Source organism: Cryptomeria japonica, chromosome 2 (assembly GCF_030272615.1).
Source record: "Cryptomeria japonica chromosome 2, Sugi_1.0, whole genome shotgun sequence".
Lineage (NCBI taxonomy): Eukaryota > Viridiplantae > Streptophyta > Pinopsida > Cupressales > Cupressaceae > Cryptomeria > Cryptomeria japonica.
This window is the reverse complement of record NC_081406.1, coordinates 82,608,104-82,627,690: the sequence shown is the minus strand read 5'-3', so window position 1 is coordinate 82,627,690 and position 19,587 is coordinate 82,608,104. Positions and strand designations below refer to the sequence as shown.

General features: G+C 37.2%; 1 protein-coding gene across 1 annotated transcript in view; it reads left to right on the top strand.

Moving 5' to 3' along the window:
• LOC131078839 (uncharacterized protein At1g26090, chloroplastic) overlaps positions 1-18,840 on the top strand; it is a 34,350-nt gene extending 15,510 nt beyond the window's left edge. Inside the window, exon 7 of the mRNA XM_058016631.1 lies at positions 17,857-18,840. Within this exon, the coding sequence (XP_057872614.1) occupies positions 17,857-17,988 (132 nt within the window). The 3' untranslated portion in view covers positions 17,989-18,840. The remainder of the gene's footprint in view (positions 1-17,856) is intronic.
• The last annotated feature ends 747 nt before the right edge of the window (positions 18,841-19,587 follow it).

The window sequence follows — 19,587 nt, the reverse complement described above, 5'->3', positions numbered from 1 at the left end:
GCCGTTCTCCATCACTTCAAACGTAAAATTTGTCTGGACTCTGCAAGAATGATGAGATATTTGAAAACGAGCTCCCGTCCTTCACTGAGGGACAGGAGCGATTTTGCTCCTACAGGCCAAAATATCATGATTTTACACATTTTATCACTTCACAAGGCGAAAACAAATCATTTGAAATGCCTAGGATCAAAAATCAAAAAAGTCAAAATTTGGTCAAAATTACTCAATTGGACAAAATTCATGTTTCATCATCAACACTTAGACGAATTTAGACTCTGCGTCAACATTCCAATTGAAAATTAGACCATTCTGGCGAATTCATTTCATTCAAAATTTGCATTCTAGAAAAGGAAACTCAAAAGCTCTCAAAAGCGACTGGATTCTGGTCCGAAAAGACGGTAATTAAAACCCTAAGGCTTGACCCTAAATCCAGACAACTAACAAACTAACAAAACCCTAAAAAAAAGCAAAGCGAAAACGAACAAAACGAGCAAAAAACATGGGTCCCCATTTGCAATGGGGCGATGTGTGAAAACGTCACAACATCTAGCGCCACCTTGAATAAATGTTGAAAAACATTTCAGAGATAAAGACTCAATCGACACCTAGAACCTCTGGAAAATTCAACCTAGCTCATCAAGAGATTAGAAAATGTACTCAAAGTAGAAGGAGAATCCTTAACCATATCTAGACACTTAGTCTTTGATTACCCAGGTGTGTGCAAGTGTATTCATTCCTCTCGACAAGACAACTATGACTTTCAGGTTCCCCTGTGATAGGCTACGTAGTATATCTGAACTTCAAAAGCATCCTGGATAGAGCCTCGCTGCCAGTCAGACGTCCATAGTCCCGACGAGGTTATCGCCGCAAGCTCACGAACATTGCTCCATTGCCAGCCAGGCGTCTATAGCCCCGATGGAGTTACTCGCATATTCCCTTTAGCCAATTTTGATATTTCGTTTCATTTCACTTTTCTCTTCATTTTTTTCTTTCATTTTCTCTTTTTTTTCTCTTTTTTCTCATTTTTTCCTTTTGATATTGCTTTTTCTCTTCGTCAATTCCTTTGGCTTGTAAGCAGTGAAGCTTACTGGGGTTTGAGGATTGCGGTGGCGCTGAAGCCAGATTTTAGATTTTTCACCAATCACAGCTTTGCCTAAAAACCATAATGACTCGGAGTCTATTAATGTGTGAAGATATAGTAATCAACAGATGTCGGCATCAAGACACAGAAAATGATTCCCTTCCAAGTCAAATACAGGTCCTGATCAGATGATAAAGCTGAAGAGGAACAACCTCGGATTCCGAGCACTTCATGAATAGATATCTAAGAAATGAGTCTAACATAAGATCCAGGATATTGCCAGGGTGCGGGCAACAACACAAACGCCCTTCTCACAAGATGGAGGCTCCCACTCAAGACACCTAAACTAAAGCAAACCGACCGACAAACCGACCCAAAGCAAACTAAACTAAAACGCACACCAAAAGAAAACAACTAAACTACCTGAGCCACACTAGATCATGAGTCAAATGACTCAAGGCAAATTAAGAACAAGGCTCAAAAGACCTCTAATCTAAAAACACAAAAAGAAAACCTACTCTAAACCTATATACAAGAGTCCTAGACTCGACACGACTCAAAGAAGCAAAATATGTACATGACTTTACATGATTTCTCAGGTTGTGCAACAGGAGCATGGCAAACGTGATGGTTCTCAATCGGGCAAATTCATCCTTAAATACAAAAAGGCAAACTCTCACCATGCACATCTCATACTCAAGCAAGTTTTCACTCAAAATGATCAACTGAGGTAATTCGTTAGGACCATGATCAATCCAGATGCAAGTTGTTTTCCCAAAATCCCCATAATCAAAATCATAATAACTTTCAAGGCTAGGACTAAGGAAAGAGACAACCTGGCGTATTTCAGGCTCAGACGACATTGTATTGTCGGAAGCGAGGTCACCAACTGCTTCAGGAGGTCGCCATTGATGACGAATCATTCCACGAGTATCCACAACATATTGATCTTGATTAGGAAATTCCTCTTGAAACAAGCTCAGCGCCCCTTCGAATAGCTCAAGATTCTCTGTTTTCACTGAGATATCTTGCATAAACCAGGCATCTTCATGAAATATTGTTAGCATATCTTCAAAAATGAGAGTCTCCTTGATAGATTGAGCTTCAAACATCTCCTCTAGTGGATCAAAGATAATCTCAGGTGACCTTTCTTCTTCAAGTATAGTCTCGGGAGGTCGGAGCTGATAATGGATCACATCACTCACAGTAACTTGCTTATCTAGAAAAAAATTTGGCAGTGATTCCATTTGTGTTTCCTCTACAAGATCCTTCAATGCTTCCTCAAATAGCATAATGGTGATGAAATCTTTAAGCGCCCCTTTGAATTGTTCTTCGTACCTGGGCTTGTACGTGAACTCCAGATTCTATCACTTCAAATTTACGGAGGTTATCTCAAGAGCTTTTGTCCCTCCTCCCGCGTCAACAGAATTGGCGCTAGAAGGAGGGCTGAGCATTTGAAAGTCCGATCTTGTCAAGAACTTTTTACCCTCCTCCACGCTCGACAGATTGAATTAGGAGTGCTTGACAGTGAACACGAACTCTTGAATCCAAGGAAGATCAGTGGAAAGCTTTTTCTCAAACACTCGAAGGAAGGTGACTGCTGGATCGTTAGTTGGACTTACGCAAGAAGGAATCAAGCTGGAACCAGTTGAACGTTCAAGTTGAATCCGAGATATTCAAGATCTCTCTTATTCCAGAAAATCCAAAAAAAGCGAAAAATAGAAAATCCAAAAAAAAGTGAAAAATAGAAAATCCAAAAAATCAAAAAATCAAAAAATCAAAAAAGAAAGATTTCTCAATGGAGTGGCAACAGTTTCACGAGGAGCAACAAGTTGATTTTCCTGAACTTTGGTGGAGGTTAGATACACAACTTTATCCACGAAGATTGTCCGAGTTTGCAAGACAAGGGCAGTGTCGAGTCCACGAGACAGAGGAACATGATGAGATGCATTGCTTGAAGTACTTATCAAGGATGGAATCGGCAGCACAGGGAAAAATCTTCTTTTGGGATGTCCCAAGGCCAGAAACGGAAGAAGGCAACTTCAGTGTCCCAGAGACTAAAGATCCTCTTCTAAGCTTCATGTGGATGATCGAGAGTCAACTCGTTTTGGATGGTGAAATGCGTCTGGAAAACATATTGCTACCATTGTGGTGTAGAATTCACAACTCACCTCACTCGGAATTTACTTGCTTAGTATGTGAAATGGCTATCAATCAAGTCATAAACCAGTTTGGAATGCCAACTTTGTCCGAGGAAGAATGTATCATGAATGGATCTTGGGGTGCACATCTCGCAGCCGAATTTAGGAGAACCTATGAACAGGACATTGCTCCAACATCTGAATGTGAGAAGGATCAAGTGTACGTTGACAATACCAATGCACCTGATGATCAATGTATTACAATGGATAGCCTGCCATGCCTTGCACCTGAAAAGGAATACTATGAAACAAAAGTTGAAGAATCAGTTGAGAATATTCAAGCAATAATAAAGGAAGATCCAGGAGTTGAACAAGCAACTAAAGGAAAGGACGACTCATTCCTTGAAGAATTCTCACTTATGCTACAAAAGGAGATCCTTGAAATTGAATTGCAAGAGTTTTCGAATGGCCTCATTGAAGAAGACAATCAAGTTGAGAATTAGAGTGAAAGAGATTTTTAGATAGAATTAGAGAGATTTGTAAATAGTTGAAAGTAGTTAGAGAGTAGAATAGGAGGACAAGGCAAGAAATTGTTGCCATTGATTGTAAACAAACTCCATTTTCATTGAAGTAATGGTGAAATATGTCGTTTTTCTTGCAATTTGCATGGTTTCTTGTTGAGTCTTCAATCTTAGATGGTAGATAATTAGATGAATGGAGGAAATGTGATTGATTGATGGTGGAATTCGTACATCCATACTACTAGCAGTTTGTTGATTGCAGACTTGCCTTGCGTAGTCAACTGGAATCATTCAGCCTAAGCTCAATTTCAATTTGTTGCCTCTTCATTGATATGCATCAACTTGGATGGTATCTATGCCTGCGGTGATAACTTGAACATCATAAAGCTCCCCTTAGAAGATTGCACTAGTCTTGTGTAGATGTTCCATTGATGTCAAAACAAGACCTAGTTAGAGTTTCATCAAAAGGTCAAGTCATTGCTCCTACATTCTTAGTATTAGGATTAGATCCTCTCTTCGCCCTTATCCTTTTTCTATTTTTTTTAATCTAAGTTAGTAAGAGCCTGTGTCCAGCAAAGCAGATCGGAAGTTCAATGTAAGTCCCCTTGTGATTCCAGCAAATCACATCATACCACTGGAGCTTGTCCACACGTGGAGACCCCACTAAAAGAACCTTGGAGTCTACCTAACTGATCCTTTACGCGAATCTTCAGCAGTTAGAGACTATTTTCTCAAGAGAGGATAAGATGCCTTTAGGTATTTTATTCTGTGTATGATTGTGTACAAAATACACGTCAACAGGTAGGTACATTGAAGTTTGTGCCACCTTCCATGAGTTAGGTACATTGAATCTGGAAATGCTGAGGTGGACCACACTGACTGGAGAAGTGATGACTAGGATGCCACCTCGTCTGACACTTGTAACTTGGTAAATATTCAACTTGATGTTGTTGAGAAGCTAGCTTTAATTAATTCATCTGGAACTATCTGCTTCTTCAACGAACCCTTGTTCTAACTTCTTGTGTCCTTGATGTGCAGGATGATTGATGTACCTCGCCTTGGAATACTGGATTGGAGAAGTCGCCCTTGATGACGTTAGTCCAAAGAAGGTCGTCCTTGTCGATGCTAGGCTGGAGGAGGTCGCCCTTGTCCTTGCTTGATCGTCCTTGGAGGAGACTGCCCTTGATCTGGCTTGATTTTACAACTCCGGGATCTCCATTTGATGCCTTGAAAAATGAAGGAAGAGGACCGGATTTTGTTGGGCAAGATTTATAGTCCTTCCTTGGATGAAGTACGCCTCCTCTAGTTTGAAAAAGAATAAACTCCACTAGCCTCTTCAAAAATCTGGAAATTCGCCTTCAAATGTCTTCAAAAAATCTGGAAAGTATCCTCCAATCTAGCTAGAAATTCGCCTCTCCAATAGCTTTCAAGATGAATTTCGCCCTCCACTAGCTTCTTCCACTCTTGGTAGAAATTCGCTCCACTCCTCTGGATTTCGCTCCTCAAATTGCTCTCCAATTTCGCACTTGAAAGGATGATCGAATGATTTGAATTGTGAAACAACACCTCCAATATATAGAGCGCTCACCTTCTACATCTCTCCATAGGCCGACTTGGCAAAATAGGCCAAAAAATAAATAAATTTGCAAAAACAAGAGGCCGACCTAATAAAATAATAAAACATGATACCTCAAGCGCCCCATTTTCAATTTTAATTTAATAAAAATTAATTTTAAATGCCTTCACAATAAAAGTTCGATTTTTTTTAAGGCCTAAAATCAATTTATTAAATGCCAATTTAATTTAATTTTTTCAAATATTTCGAAGTTTTTAGCGAACTTAGCATCTAATGCGATTTGGAGGATATTAATGCCCAAGTAGAAAATAGTGAATGCCAATAACTTCGCTCTGGTCCCTTGGAGAGGGTCAGGAGCGCCTTTTCACTTTTGTCCTCAATCCTTCATTTTTTAATTGCCAATTCACGTTGTGGGGCTAGCAATGATCCCTTTCGTCCCTTCAGTGCATGTTCAACTCGTTTTTTGCAAGGCAAAATTGATGTTCTAGAGATTTTCGCCCTGGTCCTTCAGTGAGGGACAGGAGCGCCTTTTGCATTTGGCCTAGGATCATCAAGTTTTTTGGAGTCAAACCTTTGTTCATCATGATTTAGAAGACCTTTCCAATCTTGCTCAACTTTGCCTTAGCATAATCTCGGAGGGAAATTGTTGATTTTATAAAAATCGCCCTGGTCCTTTGGAGAGGGACAGGAGCGCTTTAGCCAATTGTCGTCGAAGTTTGTGGTCCTTGCAACTCCATTTCACCCCAAAGCACTTCAAGTATCATTCCAAACTTGTGCCTTGGCCTAGGTTTGTCCAAACTTGGCGAGAAGGACTGGATATTAGGTTTTTCGCCCTGGTCCCTTGGAGAGGGACAGGAGCGATTTTGCAAATCCAAGCTTATCTGTCCTTTGTTAGCCTTCCAAATTATATTCAATGGATGAATCTTGCCCTCCTTCATTCATTTCAATCACGCAACTTGCCTTGCCTTTGCCAAAAATCTGTATTTTTAGAAAAAGTGGGATGGTCCTTCAGTGAGGGACGGGAGCACTTTTGGAAAAGTGGGACGGTCCTTCAGTGAGGGACGGGAGCACTTTTGACATCTTGGCGTACCCTTTTGTTCTTTAAATCTCTCAATTGCGTCCAAGGCATAAAACATCCTTCGTCCTTCCCATCCAAGTCAAGTTTTGCCATAAAATATCAAACAAATAGGAGAAACTTGAAAAAGTGGCACAGTCCTTCAGTGAGGGACGGGAGCACTTTTTGTCATTTGGGCTGATTTACTCCTTTGTAGACTGCTTAAATTATATTCAATGGACAAAACATGCCCTCCTTGATCTCTTCAAATCATAAAATTGTCTTGATCCTGCAAGAACAGTGCAAATTTGAAATTCAAGCTCCAGTCCTTCAGTGAGGGACAGGAGCGAATTTTGTCTTCTAGGACAAAATGCTTCACTTTTCACCATGAAATGTCTTGGCTAAGGAAGATATCATCTTGTTACACGCCATGAATAAGAGTTCAAGTCTAAGAAAGGTCTAAAAATGTGTATATAAAGAAAATCGCTCTGGTCCCTTGGTGAGGGACAGGAGCGCTTTTACCTTTGTAGACAAAAACTCCATCATTTCATTGTCTTTGATCAAGTCTGGATGCTCTATCACGTTCATTTCGTCCTCCACCATGCCTTTGATGTTCCAATTTGACCAAACAAGGCCAGGAATGACTCAAATAAGCCTTTTCGCCCTGGACCCTTGGTGAGGGACAGGAGCGCTTTGCCTTGGTCCCTTGGAGAGGGACAGGAGCGAAATTCGCTCTGGATCCTCAGTGAAGGACAGGAGCGAAATTTGACTTTTTGAACTCTCTATCAGGATAATTTTTATGGAATATAACATTTAAGTATAAGAATTATACTTTAAGTTATATTCCATATATACTTTCAGGATGTTTGAGAGTGGTTTCAGACCTCCGGGAGTTATATTGCAAAATCTAGTTTTTTGAGGTTTTTCAGTTTCCAGACTTAGTCAAATTTCAGGATCAAGACATTCCAGACTTAGCCAAATTTCAGGATCAGGACTTTCAGACTTAGCCAAATTTTCAGGATCAGGACTTCACTCCAGCAGGACCTGCTATCCTATTGATCTCCCCGACAGCACTCAAAAATGCAAAAGCCAACTGACAAAACCCTAAAAGACCTAAAAAAAACAAACCCTAAAAAGCAAAAAAAAAAGGGGTCCCCATTTGTAATGGGGCGGTGTGTGAAAACGTCACAACAGTACATCAAACTTTGTGCCTCCACATGTGGTAGTTATCCTCCTTGTTGGATGAGTTAGGTGCATTGAATTTGGATGCCCTGACTTGGAATGATGTGATTGGGTTGAAGATGAGGCACTACCTCAGCCAACTCATCTTGTAACGTATCGCAAGTTGTAGATGATTGAGGCATATCTCTTGATATTCAACATTTCCAAGCTCAATGATGAATGAGATGAAGGTGGGAGATATTCCCAAATTGCATCATCTTGTCTAACTTGATCACCTCCACTAATCCTTCTTCATACTTTGGGAAATCTCCTTATGATGTGTTTCACTTCCCAACCTTGGAATCCTTTATCTTGACTGTCCTTGACCTTCTTTGATCTTGAAATTCTCTTTCCTAGTTTACTCCATTGCACTAGCAATGATTCTTGGATTTCTAGGGGAAATTCAAGATTGCGAAATATCTTCCTCCATTGTAGATTAATGTCTTGAGCTTGAACACGATCATGTTCCTTGCCACTCTTGGAATGTGAATCTTGTCTGTCCTTGCGTTGTCAACTTGAAGTCTTCATATTGCTGAGTCATGAGGTTCTTGATCATGTTCATGCTTGGGGATTTTTCTTGTTCTCTCTTTGATGTTGATGATTTTGATGCTAACTTCCTGTGCATTCTTGTGATTGCTGATGAAGTAGTATTCTTCTAGATTAGCCCTGGTAACCTTTGACGTCACAGCTGCTTCCTCATCTTTGTATTCCTTTCATCAAACATTTAAATCTGGAAAAGTTGACGTTTCAGGTCTGGAAATGGTGATGTTTGGTCTGATTTTCATCCTTAAATGCCCTTTGCATTTACATCTTCTTTCCTCCCTGGATGTTCATCTCTCTTGCATCAATCCTGGTAAACAACATAATTTGAATAAAACCCCATAGAATGAATGAGAGTAATGCTAACTTATCATAAATCATGCTTTCAAACATTCATTCAAACCTGGAAATAACTGAGTTTCATTTTTAAAGTGATGTTCTCAGTTCTGAAATCTGATCAATGTACTGGTAAGGAACATGCTCAAGAATGTGCCAGGGATTTGGATGGGTAAGGGACGTTGCCAAGACAAGGCTGTCCTTCACCTTCATCATGGGGAAATTTTCACTCAATCCACTTTCAAGACATTTTCATCATCAGCGATCACATCTTTGTTTTCTAGACTTTTCAAGTCACCTTGCTAGGTCGGGGATTTGAGGGAGTGAAGAATGTGCTGGGCTTTTGGGGCTGCAAGGAAGGTGTTGGGCTTTAGAGGCAGTGAGGAATGTCTCCATGCCTTATTTTTGCTAACTTCAACTTAGCCTGTCTATTCGCCCCTACTATCATGTTGATTCTTGTTTGATTTATTTAAAAATCTCCCTATCCTCATCCATCAAGACATCTTCATCATCACTTCACTTCAATTGATTGCTCATCACTTCTATGCTTTGTCATGAGGAAGTCCACCTTGTCACCTGACTACCTATCACCTCTAAGACCCATACCTTGACCTGACTGAGAAGTTGCCTTTCATCCCCTCTAAAGTGAGAAGTTAATAGCTAAAGAAACTACTGCCAAGCTAGACAACTAATTAAGACAACTAACCTATGAGCAAAAAGTGGGGGTCCCCATTTGCAATGGGGCGATGTGTGAAAATGTCACAACAAAACCATTTACCTCAAGTTGCCCAGCCTTCAAGATTTTGTACATAATGATATTTGTATATTCCTTAATTGCAATGCAACTTCTCACTAGTGCTAATTCGACAAGAATACCACTTCATTTTTTTGGAAGATGGACAAATGGTTGTTAGAAAGAGCCAGATAATCAAGTTGCATTTATTGGTTGTGAAAATGGCAAGTTATTAAAACTCGACGGTTGGTTCAGCCATCTCTAGGAGTTTTGCTTACATTACTAGAAGGTAATCTTTCTACTAGTATTTTATGGCATGCAAGATTTGGGCATGTTAATTATGATAGCATTTGAATCATGCATAAGGATGGTGTTGCAGGTTTGCTCGCTTTGCCTAAGACAGCTAAAAAGTGTGAAGTTTGTATTCTAGCAAAACAATATAGAGATCCTTCCCCTCATTCAACTTGGCAAGCACACAGAAAACTGCAACTCATTCATTATGATTTTTTTGGGCTATTACCAATAACTTCTGTTTGAGAACGTAAGTATTTTATGTTGTTCATTGATGATCATAGTTGAACAACTTGGATTTATTTCTTGAAGTAGAAATTTGAAGCTTTCAAAAAATTTAAGAAGTTTGTCATTATTATGGAAAAGTCAAGCTCAATCTCAAGTCAGTATTCTTCGAACAAACAATGATGGAGAGCTTAATTTAACATGGGATTTAACATCATCTTGCTATTCTAGTTACTCAATAAAATGATTTTGAAAGAATAAATAGAATTGTCATGAATATGGTTTAAGTAATGTTATATTTTAGAGGAATGCAGTTGCTTTTTTGGGCAGAAGCAGCAAGAACAACAATTTATGTGCATAATAGATCTCTTTCATCTACTCTCCACCAAGCAACTCCATATGAAGTTTGGTTTGATAATCCTCCATCTATTATACATCTTTGGACATATTTAGCTTCACCTTTTATGTTTTGATTCCAAAGGAGCAAGGTTACTAGGAGATGGGGGTACTTGGAGACTCCGGAGACTGGTACCAATCCTGGTATGACTAATTTTCAAAAATAGGAGATGGGGGTACTTGGAGACACCAATTTTTTTAATAAATAATATTTAATAATTTCCAAAACATATCATGATAGAGAACTTTGAAAACAAGAACAGTGGTAAAGTTTAACATTAACTTTAAAATTGAAATTAAAATTGCTTATATTGTTGATACCATAGCCAGTCTAAATTGTTTAGTGAAAGTAAGGTAATATAGATGTTGAGCACACTCAATATTGTCAGCTAAATAGTAAAGACAATTTCTCTTTAGACTATTACAATGATAAGAAATCAGTCCTCTCAAAAAGTCTACACTATCAATAGATCCAATCGCTATAACTTTGCATGGACTTTTGTCTTCCTGTGAAATAGTTTCCTTATTAGTCATTTCGTTAGGACTTTGCTTTGCTGCAAGCTTATCTTATTTGTTTGCTTTATTTTTTTTGCCTTTTTACTGCATTTTGCCCTGAGTTTTCTAGGAGACATCAATTTTTGGTCGGGAGACTTCGGAGATGGCAGGAGACGGTAGCCAAAAGCACCTTATGCATCAAGAAGTTTTTGGAGAAGTGTCTGGTACGAGTCTCCAGGGGTAGGAGCTGGGTCTCCTGGTAACTATGCAAAGGAGTAAATAAATTGTATCACTGGAGTTATAAAAGCATTTTTCTATGCTATTTTGAATCTTCAAAAGCATATAGGTTGTATGATGAGGCTAAAAATAAATTTTTTATTGCACATGATATATTTTGTGAATCCTCCAAAAATAATTAAGTGTTGAATGCTAGTTACAACATCTTGAAAAATTTGCCAAGTTGCTTCCTTGGAAGAATATCCTTGTGAGATTCCTCACTTTGCGGTTCAGGAGGGGAGGGGGTTAAGTGATTTGGAATCACCTTTACTGGGTCCACATTTGGATTATCTGACTCAAGATGTCCCAACTTAGGATGTCCAAGTAGAAAACCCCCCTAATGAGGAATTTCAATCTCCAAATGTACATGGTTTTCAAGAAGCTTTACAGAAACAATTAAACAATGATTGAGATTCTAATAAAGAAATAGAAGCACCAATGGTCCAACCAAGATCTTCAAAAAAATGCACAAAACAAGTCCACCAAACTAAAGAAGCAGAAATTGCCAAAAGCGTGCAATTAATTATCAAATTCACGAAATGCCACTGCTGGCAGTTTTTTCCCTAACAGTTCATCATGTTTAAAAAAAATACTGTGGTCAATATTTGCTGATCAACTTCTTCTTGTCTATACATATTAAAATTGCATATAAATTGCACAATACAATATTCAGTGATTTCTTAATCCATTATGTGATTTTGTGATCAAGGTTTACAATATTGTTTTTAATTATGCACAATAAATTCAACTTCGCTATTTAAAATTTCAGCATAGTTAATAAGCCACTCATTATCTAATTCACCCTATGAATCATAAATTTATTTTTTTTTAAATCCAATTTTTAATATATTTTGTAAATTATGAATATTATTTGTTTCCAAATTATTGTATTTTGCAAATATATATTTACAAATTATGAATATTTTTAATATTATATGTATTAATATATTTTAAAACTGTATATACGAACTCATACTCATACATGAGGCCCCAAACCCATCACTATTCCCATACTAGGACTAAGAACTTATTTTTGTTGTTTGTTAAAAGCAATGCTCCCTATGGATGCATCCCTTGCTAAATATGGGAGGGTATGTTTTGGGAATGCAGGGATGGGTAGGAAGTTCCTACTCTATGCCCTATTTTACAAAACAATTAGAAACATCCCCAATATGGACAAATTTTATAGAGGATGCCTAGGTGTGTTAGGGGATGGCCAAGGGACATCTAGGCATCACCCATCTATCTCAGAGATGACTAGTTGTTTCCCAATGTATCCAATCACATTTTAGTCACATTTCATTTAAAACTTGCAACTCTTTCATGCCTATTTGTTTTATGATATGCCCATCTAAAATTTACAAAAAATTATTAAAATGGTGTGCACCATGAAGGTTTGTGTGGTTTTGAATGTTCGTGTTCCTGCAAATCTTCAAGAATCCTTTTGAGCCATGATATTTTCCTAGTTAGCTCAGATGCTATATATTCTACTTGTGTAGATGACAAAATGTCTCATGTCCCTACCTTTCTAGTTGACCTCCAACACCCACAAACCAATTAAGTGTTTTTTAACACTATATATAAATATCAACAAATATGTAAATATAAAACTATTAAAATATATAAGTTGTTAAAATTTAAACTTGGGTGCCAAAATGGGACCTATGGGCCCAAATCATGGAAGATACAAAGACATGTTTCAATTTCTCATTTTTTCATGGATTATTTTCTGTGGTAGCTAGAATTTCCAGCGAACTGGCTTTTGAGGATGAAATTAATACAATTTCTCACCTCAATTTGCAATCATATTTGGAGGTTGCAATCGTGTTTGCTGACGATCTTGATCCTTTTCAGGTTCGTCATACAAGTGTGGCGAGCAAGTATCAAGAGGATTGTTATCAATCTGTAGATTAAATCTTTGACTTAGCATAGTTCATACACCAGTCCAAGTTTGATTAGGGTAAGGCATGATTGCAAACCACCCTATTTTCAGACTTTATAGGCTTGGAAACCATTGAACAAGATTAACTATCATTTTGTGGCAGATAGGGTGTAGATAAGGAACACCCTCCAAAGCAACAACTACTGGTGAACCACTCCTACAGTACAAAGTTGAGATTTGAAGTTAGAACACCTCTACGCAAGGCAAATTAGGTGATATTGTTTGTGACATTCTGACGTAAGTATTGTCTAATGCTAGATGGCACTTATCTGATATGTAAGTGAACATTAGGGCAGCCAAATTCATTACAATTTGTTGGAAAACTTGTTAAACCATGATCCAATGATATTGTGAATTTATCTATAGCCTCATTGTGAATCATCAAATCTTTAACCATCAGGCATGAATCTAGAAATAAGGGTTTTAACAATGAAAAGTTATTTTCTGAATGTGGTATTTTATGATATCTAGCGATGTAATTATCTCTATCAGTTACTGCTACTCCCTCTATGTGTTTCTTCTAGCTAGACACATTCTTTTCTTACCAATAATTAGCACATACATAACAGAGCGAGCATTGACTCCTTAGATTTCCAAGAAATGACAACTGATCATAGATGCATTAGGAAACCTAAAGATCTTCCAAGTTACCTGCATAATCGAAATCTCCATATCTTATCAATATGAAATGTGTGATGCAACTCTTGTTGTCAAAAAGTTGATTGCACGATTGTATATGTAGTTATTTATGTGGATGATCTCTTTCTAATTAGTAACAATGAAAAATACTCAAATATAAAAGAAGAATCGAAGCAAGGGTTTGAAATGACTGACTTAGGATATCTTCATTACTATTTGAGTATTGAGGTGATTCAAACACCCAATTATATCTTTATCACCCAAAAAACATATATTGGTGAACATCTGAGCAAATTTGGCGTGTCTAACTACAAATCAATTACTATAGAGCAAAGTTTGAAACTAACATCAAATGGCTCTACAAGATTTGTTGATACAACTAAATACCAACAACTTGTTGGTAGTTTGATTTATTCAACAACATGACCAAACATTTCTTTTCTTGTTGAAGTTTTCTCTAGATTCATCCACAACCTAGAGAAAATCATAGGTTAGCAACCAAAAGAGTTCTCGGCATTTGAAGGAAACTCAAATACTTCAAGGCAATCAAATTCAAAGTGCTTGAAATTCAACTTCAATATGTGCTCGGCGAGTTCTTCATACTAGGCTCATGGGACTTGCTTTAAACCATACAAACAATTTTATTAACTTGTATACTTGGTGTTCTTGGTCAGCGACTACATATCCTTCTAGTTGAGTCATATACACTTTCTTTGAGATCACCATTCAAGAATGTATTTTTGACATCCTTTTGGTGAACTTTCCATTGAAATTGTGCTGAAAGAGCCAACAAAGCACAAATGGTAGTCCACTTTCCTATAGGTAGCCAACAACACACTCCAAGTAACCTTCTTTGTTGGATTGAGCCTATTGCCTTGCTTTGTAAGAACTTCGTGTTCTTGTCTTACCAATTTCATCTAGTCTCAAATTTTTAAGAGTTTGATGCATAGCAGCAAAAATCTCTGGGGAAAAATAAAGAAAACTGTAAGTAAGATTTTTTTGAAAAAATTGGATTATCTAAAATAAAAAATGTGAAAAAAACAGAGAGAAAAAAACTACTATTTTTTAATTTAAAGGCATTTTAAAGCATAGAGATATAGAGAGAAACTAAAAATGAGAGTAGGAATCTAGGGTGGCAGCCATGATTGAGGTGCAGTGCCAAATTAAAGCCTTCGAAACCACACAAACCTTAATGTGCATGTTTTTTTTAATGATTTTATTTTCTTTAACCAACCTTGAAGACTCTTCCAAACTTTTCAAGAAATGCTTAACTTCCAAACTTTTAGAGTTGACTCTTGTCAAAATTTTATTCATTTTTTTAATTAATAATTTTATAATATTAATATAAAAAAATAATTATAGCTTTCAATTCTAATATTAGAAATAGATAACAACCTAAAACCCTAACACTTATTCTACATACAACATTTAGAGTCGACAAATATATACATATTGCTATGTAGGAAATGAGATCCTAGCCTAGAAATGTAAAGTAAGATCTCAAATCTCCATGGTATGTCATTAAAAGCATAAACTAGGTTCATTTATAGTCCTAATAGGGGAGTTGAACACTTTGGCGTTTATGATCCTTTTTTTATTGCTACGGATTTGAGATTGTGAAGTGTGTGTAAATGAACTAGGTTAAATGATAAGAAATCGATAACTTTCAGCATAAACAGTGAAATATAGAATAGTAAACCAACAAAGAAGCTCAGATCTGGAAATGAGATATAGAGAGGAACTTGTGATAGCAATTTGGAGCAGATAATACCAGACAATAGAGGAGGGTGTCCAAATTGATGGAAAGGTTCAGAAATGCAATCAAGAGGTCCTATAAGCCTATTTCCCAAAATTTCAGCCAAAGTTAATACTGGAGTAATTCGGCATAGTCCATGGATTTTCGCATGTGAAGTCTAAGATTGTCTATTGCTGTCTATTCTATGAAATTCTGTAACTCTCAATTGTTGGATCTATACATCCACACATGAAAAGAGGGAAAAATGGTTTTGTTGTATAGGGGCTTGCCTAGGTCAAGCCCCATGTTGGTGTTCCCACCTCCATAATAGCAATGATGATGTAAAAAGAGAGCTTACTCCCAGTAGGGCAGAAGCTAAATCATAATTGAAATGCTGAATTGACAAGATTATACCTTAGGATTGATAATGGTGGTGATGCAATGCTCTTTAGACAAATCCTCCAAGTGTTGATGCAATAACTTGACAAACATAACATAATCCATCATGAAATCATACTTGAAGATATGTTGTTGTAGCTTGCTGCTCCTTGTAGTCAGACCTGCTCTTGATTGAAGGAATTAGGATTCTTTAATTGTGAATCATTGAATGAATTAGTTAGGCTTTGTGAATGATAAAAGATTGTTTTATATAGGATTCTCAAGGTATTTACAAATTTAGGCTGACTTCAAACGATCAGGGTCGGATCACAAATAGTGGGAACCAACACTCGCACAAGTTTGAATTTGAACTCCTTTTGGAGAGACTAGGGTGTTGGACACCCTAGTCTACTAAAAAGGGGACTAGAAAGAGCAGTGGCAAAGTATCAAGGACTTAGGACATAGAATCTGGTCTCAATTGTAGCATATGACAACAGTAGGATAGGATAAGGTCAAATAGGCTTGAAATGACCTAGGAGAAGGCACACTAAAGCAAGGACCCAAATAGAGTGTGAAATTGTAAAGGGTTACAATTTACTACACTATACACACAAATATTATAACATGTCTAACTGGACTGGTGTATATTCAAGTGAGGGATTTATTATTGAATTTTTTTTTGAAGCCTTCAAGATTGCATATTTTATTGTCAAATTTGTTAACAAGGAAGAATAGTTAAATAAAAAGATATCTGGTTATGGCCCAGATTGACCTCAACTAGGATGCTAATAAATGGGTTTGTTCTATGAGTTGTCTATGCAGGGGATGATTGATACATTTGTGCATTATGAAAATGACATTTCCTACCAACTTTGAACTAACTTGTATTCAACAATATAATGATTGTAGTATGCCAACTTTGTTTGTGTCAGTCCTTGTGTACTGAACAAGTTGACCAATGTATGAAACAAGACAACTTTTTAGTTGTGATTTTGACTATGAAGATGCAGAGATTTGCAACGAGGGGTATGTATTTTGTAGATTTTATGATCATGATTAATCATTGTTCTATTACTTGATTAGAATTAGAGTTTGGTGGGGGTTTGGAAGCAACATCCACAATGGTGTTGAAGTGCAGTGCCCCTTGCGGGGATCTAGGGGCAGTGCCCCCAATGGGGTTGAGGAGCAGTGCCCTTTTTAGGGGTTTGGGGACAGTGCCCCCAACCAGCTCAAGGGCATCTAGGGTCAACTGTCATTTGTTGGAAATCTAAGCAATTTGTGCCTCCTTTGTCCTCTACTGAAGCAAAATATATGGCAGCTCTTGAGGCAACTAGGGAAGTATTAGGGCCTAGAAGGGTTCTTGAAGATTTATAGGAACACTAGGTTTCATCCATACCCCTTCTTGTTGACAATCAATTTACATTCAAAACAGCCAAAAATTATATCTTTCATGATCAAACTGAACTCATCATCACAAAATTTCATTTGATTCGATACCATGTGAAAGATTGCAGTGTACAACTCAAGTATTTTCCCATCACAGATCAGCCATCAGTATTCTTACCAAAGCACTTGGAGGAGAAAAGTTTGAGAAACTATGAGGAATGCTTGGTATGACATTAAACCCTTCAGATTAAGGGGGGATGTCAATGTGTTAATCTTCTGGGTTAACACTTTCTGTTTTGTTTTTCAGTTTTGTTAGTTTTTCCTTTTAGTTGCTTTGACAGTTCAACTGTTTCATGGTTGCCTATAAATTATGGATGTTATTTTCATTTTTAAATCAATAAGATTACACCCTTTTGTCCTGCTCTTCTATCTGGCCTCACAGTTCCACGGAACTTCAAATTGTTCAAATCCATTCTTTTGCTTCTGGAGGAATATAATATTTCTGTTCTGATACATGAAGGTTCTTGATGTTGGTAATCCCCAAAAGATTTCATGCTACCAGGTGTATTGGATAGTTTCAGGATTTATGCTCTGCAATTTATCAATAAGAAACTTTACACTTATGTTTACTGCTGGTGTCGAATTCTTCTTCTCGTAATATCATTGCAGTCAATCCAAATACTAAAACTTTTGTGAAGGGTTCAAATTTAATTAAAATGAAATCTAGACAATATGGGCACATGAAATGAGAAACGAAGATGTCTGTTCTACAGGTTGGTCACAGTGTTGTTACATTCTATATTTAAACTATTTATGAGGATTTTGCAAAATTCACCATTATACATTTCGCATGTATCTGAAGTGTATAAATATTTGGATGCAATGTGCAGTGGAGGGGGGGATCCGAACTGCTGGTGGAAGCTGGAGACCAAAGGCGTATCATAAATTTGCCAATTAAAATGCAAGGAAAGGTAACAGGGGCAAAATTTGATAGTGGAAATCTTGTAATCACTCTGAAATAGATCCAGGACAAATGCTTGATAATGTTTTGCTAACTTGCGTTGATGTTGAGAAGATCCAGCCAGCGCAGTAAAGTTCAAAACCACCTATCAAAAAGGTGAAGCCCTCAATTTGTGAGGAAGCCAAATCAAGGTCTTAGAAGAGGCCATAGTATTTTGAAAAGCCCTCTATAGGAGGAGATGAGAGATCTGATTCTAATAAAAAATAGTGAGGTCTATTTCCCAATCTGATTTTTGTTTTCTTCCCAGGCCTTTGTTTCCTAAAAAGCATTATTCATTTTTGTGCTATTCTTTCCCATTACCAACCTAGCACTCAATAGACAACTTGTCTGCAATTTTTTCTCTGGCAAATGTTTTTGTTGCTGCAGGAGTTTTTCACTGATAGTCTGTCCAAGACTGCTGCAGGTTATTGCAATTTGTTTTAACAACGCCATATGTTCAGCTTCATAAACAACACATTGCATTTAATATTGTTATAATTGTTCTACAAACAATGTTAATGCCCTGTTATTGAAATTGGTGATCCACAATTAAACCTGAAAATTTGTACTTGATCAATGACATTAAATGTGTATTGTATACGTGTGCAACAAACTGAATCTCTCCCTTGTTAAAACTGAAATTATGGTCATCAACATATGTGCATTAAGTATACATCAGGCTGTAGAATTGCTGTAAAAGATACAGCTTCTTCAGGAAAATGCACTAGAAACTTTTCAGGAAAAACTGAAGCATGTTGATTACATTCTCATTTCTGAGATAAGCTTCATAAGGCCAAAAAGTATTGAATCTGATATATGATTGTTGTTTGAAGCATTCTCTCAACAAAAACCAATTTGGTGCTCTTTAAATTAATGTTGTTGGTGACTTAGTTTCTAGTCGTTGAGGACATAACAATGCATGTGAGAAAATCATACATAAGTGCTTTCTTACAAAGCTTTGAAATGGTTGTTAGGTCACACAAATTTCCCCCTAACAAGCTAGTGACCCAGGCCGTCACCATTTATAATTTTTTGTTGAATGACAGGAATGTAGAACCAACAATAGAGGAGAACCGTCTCATGTCTTAGACAGATACCTTTCTAGCCTTCAAAGAATAAAACACTTTCTCAAATTTTCAATTCATTTTAATTGAAAGTAGAACTGGCCACATTGCATAGTTAGCATATGCTGAATTTCTTAAGCTTGCCAGTTGCATATAGCAATAAAAAATGAAGTTGATGTTAAGTGTCCGTTGGACCTGATGATGATCAAGTAGAGGCTTAAGTTTTGCAATACATTGAAGGACAGGCTATATTGGTATCCAACTTATGGATCATATTTGGTCAGGTTAATAAAGCTGTGGTCAAATCACTACCCTTGTCTACAGACCTGTCTCAAAATCCCTTGAATTGCCAATGCATATCGTTGCTGACTTTAAATACTGTCAGTCCACCATGGGATACCAATAATCCAAAATATCTGTCAATCTATTAAGGGGGGATGCAATGGAGAGATTATGAATAGATGCACCTTACAATGGCATGTACTTTAACATAACATAAAAGCTAACGGTAGACATTGGGACATTGATTGACACCATTTCAGCTTCCCTGCAATATT